Here is a 9,116-nt window from a genome sequence, read left to right as displayed (position 1 = left end):
CACTTGTCCTACATTGGAGCAGCGTCTGACTCAGAGGTGGATTGTCACACATCACCATATTATATGATGTGCTGTAACCTGCAGGAGAGCCCCTTGGACAGCACACCCGTTCACCACACTATAACTACCTCAGTGATACTGCAGAGAGGCAGTGAATACCAGGTTTAAAGACTTAGACAAGACATGGCCAGGGGTCGACCCTTATAAGGCTTCTGGTGTCTAGGTATGGTTACTTTAAACACAAGAAAGCAGAACTTGTGGCCCTTCTTACATAAATCTTGCTAGCTGTGTTTCACAATGAGCTGGACACACACCCAAGAAAGAGGAATTTGTGAAAACTGCTTGAAAAAGGTGATGAAATGTGGTATGACACAGTGGCTGTGCAGTAGGCCGTCCTGGGAGGTCAGAAGAGCACTGATGTTTTTATTCAGTTTTGATGAGTGACAAGGACCTGTGGTGATTTTAGGTGCCTGTTCATGAATCATATTGTTGAAGTAGATCCCAGGCTGTATTAAATCTCTTTAAGAGAGCAATATAACACAAGCTATGTATAAGAATGTCTAGCTTATGCTGGCATTTTACAATGCAATCAGACTGTGAAGTATATCTCCTTGTTAGCCTCATTGATTAGGCATGTTCATATCAAACTCTCCTGCACAGATAAGTGGCATCCAAACAACAGGTGTGGGTAGACAATAAATAAATCTTCCTTCCTGGCATTACCTGATAAGGAAATGGTCTAGGTATACCATATAAATTGTCAATGTGAGTAGTGTACAGCTGATACGTGATGAACTTTAACCAACCTCCACAACTCCTCCCAAACAACTTTTATAATATCAAGGTCCAGAGGCATTTCAGAGACTTCAGACCAAGGAACCTCATCCACACAGCAGTGGAGATTAATTTTTTTTCTGATTTAAGGGTTAACAGACTGATATTGTCAAAATGAGTCGAAACCTGAAAAACGTCCTGGTTGTGTCTTTTGGATTTTTATCTCTGTTTACTGCCTATGGAGGACTCCAGAGCTTACAGGTAGTTGGCGACACTCTCTCTATTTCTCTCTTCACTTTGCAGCACATCTACATTAGATACCCTCAACCACGGCATCTTTTTCCCATTACATTTCAAACTCAGATCTGCAATGCTGACATACTAGGATGTTGTTTCAAAATGAAGGTACAGAGTATAATAAAATTAACACTTTGGTGTCCTGTGTGTACTTTCAATGTGCATTCTTCTATGGGTGGTGGTGGTAGGGGATTACGTAGGAGACACTTTTACCCAGAGCAACTTATGCAGCATAGAATATTTACATTATACATTTTATAAAGCTGAAGTGGCTCACTACAATGTATACACTATATTGTTTTAATGCTATGTGTGCACTTACAACTTTTGAGACGAGTACAGTTTTAAGTGGACATGTTCACTACACCTCCAAATTTGAAATATATGTTCACCTTATACTGTTGTCACTCCTTGCAATATTGGATATTTCTGTGTTCAGTGAAGTCAAACTTAATCAAGGGTATAGATTTAATGTCATGCTACGCACAGTGATTGTGTACAAACTAGTACTAAGAAGCGAATGGGTGTTTTCTGTTAATAATTGATTCAATAAAAATTTAAAAGTGTCTCAGTGTGAACCAATGGGATATAGATGAGCAAAATGTATCCTTTGGCTGAATGTGCATGTGCACCCCTGACTTTGTTTAAATTACCCTGGCATTCCTGGATCTTGTTACAGAGCAGCCTGAATTCGGAGGCGGGGATGGGTGTGGCATCTCTGAGTGTCATCTATGCCTCCATCATCCTGTCCTCCATGTTCCTCCCGCCCATTCTCATCAAAAACCTGGGCTGCAAATGGACCATTGTGGCTTCGATGGCCTGCTATGTTACATACTCATTTGGCAACATCTACCCAGGATGGTAAACCTCCATGCTACTGAACTTACTTAACTGTACAGGCCGTAAAATGTCACACATGAGTTGTGTATATGTGGTGTGGTGCACTTGAATATATCCCCTGGCTGGCAATAAGTAACTAAACGAAGAAACTGGTTGGTCAGCATTGCATACTCAGTAGTTTATGATTCAGTTCAATCTTCCCTATCGTCTTGTCTCACCACAGCTCAGCTGGCTTCAGTGACAGGGTGTGTTGCATTCACACATGATATCACAGCTTTAAAATAAACATTTGTACATCATAAATCCAATTTTTTTCAAATGATTTCCCTCTGTTTGTAGAGATAATCATCCACTGAAGATCTAACCACACTTGTTTTTCATCAAGAAAACATCCTCTAAACCACTAAAGGTTGCTGTGGCAACCTGTACACAAAGGCTGTAAATAAAATGAGGGTGCTTTCTGCACGTCACTGTGTCTCACAGCCAGTGATGCAGGTTGATTAACGTATTACTGGGCATGTTGTGAAGCCTGCCTTTAGATTTAATCACGTCGTCTCGCGGGCGAGATTGACGACAGTGCAACTTTGACACACCGGGTCTGCCCATGATTCTCATTTCGGCTGTCTTGCCTCTTTCAGGGCTACGCTGATCCCCACCTCTGTCATCCTGGGACTGGGCGGTTCTCCGCTGTGGTCTGCCAAGTGCGCTTACCTCACCATAAGCGGGAACCTGCAGGCAGAGAAAGACAACAAGAAGGGCCAGGACGTGATTAACCAATACTTTGGAATCTTCTTTCTGATCTTCCAGTCCTCTGCAGTGTGGGGGAACCTCATGTCATCACTAATATTTGGTCAAGATTCAAATATAGGTAAAAAACCCCAAACAAACAGAAATAATATTAATAGCCTTCTGCTATAGCCCAGTTTTTGTTTACCACAGAGTGTAAAATGTGGAAAGTGATTAGTGTCCTGAATGCATCATACTTGATTGGATGAATGATAATAAATGATGAAGATAATTAAAAATGATTGGAGAAATGGTAAAAGATGACAGCATAATGACAGTTATTTGACCATATTTATAACGGTTGTTTCACCACTGCCACAGCTACTCACACTTTTGTGTTTTTTTTTCTGTTCCCAAGCTGATATCCCAGAGGAAGACCTGAAATTTTGTGGTGCTGGCATCTGCAATAACAATATTACCGCCACAGGAAACTCAACAAGGCCAGAGCAGACACTGGTGAACATACTGCTTGGCTGCTATATAGGTGCATATGTACATCTGCTTTATGGAATTACCTGATATCCCATTACACCCCACTGATTAACAGGAAAGAATTGCCTCCACTTAAGTGTTAAAAGCAGTACTGTACGCGATGAACCTCTAAGAACTGGGGTGCTTTTAAGCAGGCTGCACGTAAATTGGTGGACTGATGTCCTTTAAGGAACTAATGGACTGATGTCCTTTCTACGGTAATGTACAGAGATGTAAGGTTTTGTCATGCTTATCCTAGCAAAGCGATAATCACCACATATTATAAACCCTTCCTCGCCTCAACACATCTGAGGGCAGGTGGCTACTTTAAGCCATAAGTTCCTTTAAATTACACAAGAAAGGGACACATGAAATTGTGAGAGGCTGGAGGTCAACGTCTGTGTCTCTGTCCACCGCAGGTGTTGGGATCCTGGCGATGATTCTGGTGGCCGTGTTTCTGGATAACATAGACAGGGACACAGTGCGAGAGTTCAGGGGGAACAGAGAGCCGTTCTGCAACACCTTCCTGGCCACGTTCAAACACCTCAGAGACAAGAGGCAGCTGCTGCTCATACCCCTGACCATGTACAGCGGCTTTGAGCAGGGTTTTCTGTCAGGGGACTACACCAAGGTGAGGCAAAGAATGCCTGCGCCTGTTTCTGTGTCTGTGAATCCAACTCTTTTAAGAAAGGATACATACGTACATATAGTAAACACATACTTACACAGCACAACGCATACACACATCCAGCATGACTGCACGCAAAAACATAATGTGCTCATCTCATCTACTTAGTTTGTGTTACTGTCTTCATCATTGTGCTAAAGATTCTTGCGGGAGTATTCTTCATTTTCACCAACTACCACCCATCTGCAATAACCTTTCTGGTGCCAATATATGCCAAAACAAACCCACATTGTCCATACTTGTATCTTTTTCTTATCTACCAAACATGAAATGGCTTTGGTGGCATTAGTGTTTGCTCTGACAAGTAAAGGCTTAACATACCCTTTAATATGTTATCAGGGAATAAGTAAAAAAATAACCAAAAAGTGCTTCACCATGGGGCGATCCAGCATGAAATGGAATGATTTATTATTAGCTTTAATTGTACATTTATTAAGGACACTGAATACAGATGACAGACAGTAAAATAGTCAAAAGAGCTCCAGACTCTGGTGTGGGTGATTGTCTTTCAGAAAACTATGAGGACCCTCAGTCACTATTAAGATTTTAGGACATGTTGAAGAGAACCTAAAGATGGCACCTGCTCCCTCATGGCTTATCTGTCTGTATTGCCAGCTGGAGTAATGGCTCAAAGGTACTGTCCAGAGGTCATATTTGTACTTGGAGCTACTTTGCTTCGCGCAAATGGTGATAAGGATCAGTCCCCCAGGGTAAAACAAGGACAGTGTGTCGAATGATGATTAGTTATGGACTAAAGGGGTCATCCAAAAATGAAGCTGTCTGTGTTTCACGAATTAGTGCCCTCTTGTTCCATCCTGGGGGTTCTCGTTCCTAAAATGCCGCCAGCATTTCCATGATTGGCGGGTTCTGTCTTCCTGCAGTATTATGTGACCTGCGCACTGGGCATACACTTTGTGGGATACGTGATGATCTGCTTCGGCGCCACAAATTCCTTGTGCTCCTTTGTCTTCGGGAAGCTGTCGCAGTACACAGGGAGAGTGGCCCTGTTTGGCTTGGGTAAGAGACCCGCGGGACAAGAGGCAAACAGCCAAACCAAAAAATGTTTGACCTGAAGTCGCATGTGCACAACACCTCACGTCTGCTCGTTACCCTGGGAGCACAATAAGTCAGTAGAAATCTATCCCATTTCGACATATACAACACATACTTGCATAATCAAAACCAAAACATAGCAGATCAAATTCAAGGGAGCGGATCTGCGGTACTGTTTTCTGTCTTTTCAGCCCCATTCCGTATGTCCCTCCTACAGCTGCAGTGTCAAACTTCTCCTGCATCCTGGCTCTGTTGTTCTGGCAGCCCCACCCGAACCAGCTGCCTCTGTTCTTCGTGTTTCCTGCTCTGTGGGGGATGGGGGACGCGGTGTGGCAGACACAGACCAATGGCAAGTTTCTCTCCTTATGCACCATTATTACATTACATTACATTATTGTCATTTAGCAGACATTCTTGTCCAGAGCAACTTACACAGGTTGCAATTTTTGCATGTTATCTATTTATACAGCTGTATATTTACTGAGGCAATTCTGGGTTAAGTACCTTGCCCATGGGTACAGCAACAGTACTCCAGTGAGGAATCGAACCAGTAACCTTTTGGTTATGAGCTCTGCTCATTGCCACTATGCTCCACTGCCACCGTGACATCACGCTTGTGCAATGTTCAATGTGCTGTCTGACTGTCCAGGCACAAGGACCTAACATTATTTATTTATTGCACTTGTTTAAATACATTGTGCCACTTCTTATGTGATGGACTGATGTGTTCAGATATGGCTGTCATGCTCTGTATATACTATGTTTATTTTGTGTCCTTGCTTGGTAAATCAGTCTAGATAAGGTCCTCTACCAAATTGCAATACAATTAATTAATTTTTTGTGTATTCACTTTCAAATTTCAGCCCTCTATGGTGTTCTATTCCCCAACCAAAAGGAGGCGGCATTTGCCAACTATCGAATGTGGGAGTCCGTGGGATTTGTGATAGCCTTTGCTTACAGCAACTTTATCTGCCTGGACACAAAGCTCTACATACTCATAGCAGTCCTGATCCTTTCGATGGTGCTCTACGCCTGGGTGGAGTTTGAAGAACACAAAAATCCCACTCCTGGGGTGGAGGCCAAAAAAGACACGACAGAAGAAAAGGGGAACACCAACCTGAATGCTGGAAACATTACAGAGAAACCGGTTATTATTGCTCAAACCAACTTGTAGGAAAATATCGTCATGCTCCAGTGAATGGTAACAGAGGAATGCAGAATGCGAGACCCCCCCCCCCCCCCCCCCCCCCGTTTTAGTCACTTTTTATTTTAGTCACTATTTTTATTTGTATAATATGATTTTACATATTTGTGCCTAATGAGATCTGCTTCTGTCCTCCCACTACACTCGAGCATTTATATTTCATTTCTTTCATATTTCATATATTTCAAGTTAGACTTACCAAAAAAATCACACCTTGAAAATGCGCTTGGAGCATCAAAGCACTTCAGAGCATTGACTGTGGCCTTATAGTCATTACGGTATGGCATGTTAGAGGAATGTAATGATGTGAAGAATCTGATGCAGTTCTGCCCTTGACTGGATGGGCCCCATGATGTCTGAACTTATTTGATGATGAAATTTGACAAGATATCATTTGATATTCAGTCCTCAGGGGAGTCCTGATTTCCACTTTCTGACATGTCCAGTAATCAATCACAACATTGAACGACCTACCATTAAAATGTCAAAGCCAATACCTTTATTGGTTGTCTTGTACTTGAGGGGGAAGAAGGGCAAACCCAATACATAAAACACTAAGTGTGTTAGAGTCTAATTTTGTCATGGCAGGTGGTTCAGTATTATGTTTGATTACTAGAAGTAGGGAAATGCACTGTGGCAAGACCACTGAATTTCTGGAACCAGCCCACAAATCAAATAAAACAAACCAAAGTACAGATTTACAATGCGGATATAACAATGAAGTTGTTGCATGAGGTCATGTTTGGTATTAACTTTTTCAACTTGAAGGTGGTTGTGGAAATCAAAGTGATTCCTGTTGTATTGAACTTTGTCTTCCTGTTTTGTTTATACATAGCATAGTTTTAATATGGACATGATATCCTATGTTTATGGTGTCCATTATAAAAGAGAATGTGCTGATTATACTTCACAGAAATCCTTCCCTGTACTGAGTTTAGTACATATTTTTTAAAGTAGTTTTTCAGAATTATTGCTGCTACTAACTGTACTCTCTATTATATGTACTACAAAATAAATGAAAAATAATAATGCTCAGGTAAAATAATTTGGTTTACTACCAATTTTATGTTTTCATATTTATGGTAATATTTGTATACAGAGTGTGAGTATTTGTGATAATTTCATAAGTTTGAATTACATGCACACACATAAACAAATGCTCACAAATACGCATATGAAACACAGTTCATATTTGTGCATGTAAGCATTTAATAAGCACATGGGAGACTTTCATATGTATGTCTGCAAGTTGCCAATAGTATGGGTATATGTGCATTTCATGCAGGAGTTTCATATGTGTTTGAATTATGCAAAACATGGTGCCTTATAGTCTTGGGCCTCATGATCAAGTATTATCTTTAAATGTCTCTGATTCTCTGAATAATGTTCTGGCAGAAATGGAGGGAAACCTGAGAAATGTCATGGCTCATTTCTTTTGGATGTGCATGCTATTATTTACAGTGATTGTGTCAGACCAAAAGTAATGAATAACTGGATATTTATTAATATTCATTTTTGAAACAGAATGCCGTATAAAATATTGACAACCAATGATTTTCATAACCACAGCCTCACTCCTTATGAACATGGACATCAACATTTGATGAACATGTAGAACAAGAGGACATTACCCATTCTTTTGGAATATTTGACCAAGTCTGCCAAGGGACAACCCCAAACAACACTGACGGGATCTGGAAAGGCTAAGCTGAATGGTTGTGGTGACACGTGGAACTCATGTGGACCATGTTCCTGGTTACGTGATCATGTTCTGTGGGCTGCTAGGGTCTGCAGTCGTCCACTTGTGGTTTTGTGCAATATGTGACACAGAAGCTAATCTGCTGGTGAAAAGGTTGGTTGCGGCCTCTGTGATGGTTATGTTTCCATCCATCTTCCTGTCTTTCCTGTTCTCCACACTCACTGATCTCAGAAACCTCAGATGAATATGGACAATTGGGGCTTCTGTGATCTGCAATGCTATGTACACACTGAGAAAGTTCTGCATGGGATGGTGAGGCTGGACTTGCTTCACAGATATCAGTTACGGTAAGTTTCAATAACTTGCTGTTACCACATCGTTATCTTAGACACGTAGGCCTTCTCCTATTGGTTGCAATTCCTTTCTATTGAAGACAATCATTTTACAATTAAATTAGTTGTACTGGAATATCATATAACTGTTGCTAGGAAATATGGAAACATCTTTATCAATAAAACAGATGTAGCTGAGATTTATTGGTGTAGTAAAATAAGAACATATACTACGTCATAAATAACTCAGTGTGAATATGCACAGCCATTACTGATGTGTATGAACCTCAGCACGTGTATAACTTGAACCAAATATTATTTTGCTTTATATTTTAAACAACTAATCACATACTAAAATATGATGAATATTACACAATATAACAACTAATTAAATGTCATATGTGCTTCAGTTGAAAAGTGCAAATGATGCATGTGGCACAGATCCCTGAAAAGCTCTTCTGCACGAGAATGCATCGATGTATCTAGGAAATATCTGGCTTTCTTCATAAGTCTCCCAGAGACTTGGTATAGTTCTTTCGATGGTGACCAGTTGTCAGTTTCTGGGTAATGGAGGATGGGAGGAAGATGAATTTAGCATTGTTGACACCCAGTTTCTGAAGTCTACAGTGTCATCTCTTTCTCAATTTTATCACTTTACAACCTCATCAGAAATAATATGCATAGTGTAGATGTCATTGCGTGTAATAAGTATCAAGTTCATCGAGGTTACTCTATATGTAATGGGAGGTGGGCTAAACTATCCCATTTGGATTGGTTTGCAAATTAATTCCAATTCATGTGAATATTACCAGTCTGAAAAAAAACAAAAAATGCATAAACTGCAGCAATACATAAAATGATAAACAGATTCGCTCCTACCTTCCTAATTATCAAACAAAAACATCCAGTCAGTGTAATCCTGGATTAAGTTTCCATTCAAAAAATATGATCAATCAGTATTTTAGGTTGTGC

At 40.6% G+C, this 9,116-nt stretch overlaps 1 protein-coding gene across 1 annotated transcript; it reads left to right on the top strand.

Moving 5' to 3' along the window:
* The first annotated feature begins 948 nt into the window (after window positions 1-948).
* Window positions 949-6,083, top strand: unc93a (unc-93 homolog A). Its single transcript, XM_036550277.1, has 8 exons — window positions 949-1,035; window positions 1,751-1,932; window positions 2,550-2,779; window positions 3,056-3,181; window positions 3,588-3,799; window positions 4,738-4,873; window positions 5,127-5,258; window positions 5,773-6,083. The coding sequence occupies exons 1-8, from the start codon at window positions 949-951 to the stop codon at window positions 6,081-6,083; spliced, it is 1,416 nt and encodes a 471-aa protein (XP_036406170.1).
* Window positions 6,084-9,116: the final 3,033 nt, after the last annotated feature.

Source organism: Megalops cyprinoides, chromosome 17, assembly GCF_013368585.1.
Source record: "Megalops cyprinoides isolate fMegCyp1 chromosome 17, fMegCyp1.pri, whole genome shotgun sequence".
In the NCBI taxonomy this organism is placed as follows: Eukaryota; Metazoa; Chordata; class Actinopteri; order Elopiformes; family Megalopidae; genus Megalops; species Megalops cyprinoides.
The sequence above is the reverse complement of the archived record's forward strand: the minus strand, read 5'-3'. Positions and strand labels throughout refer to the sequence as shown.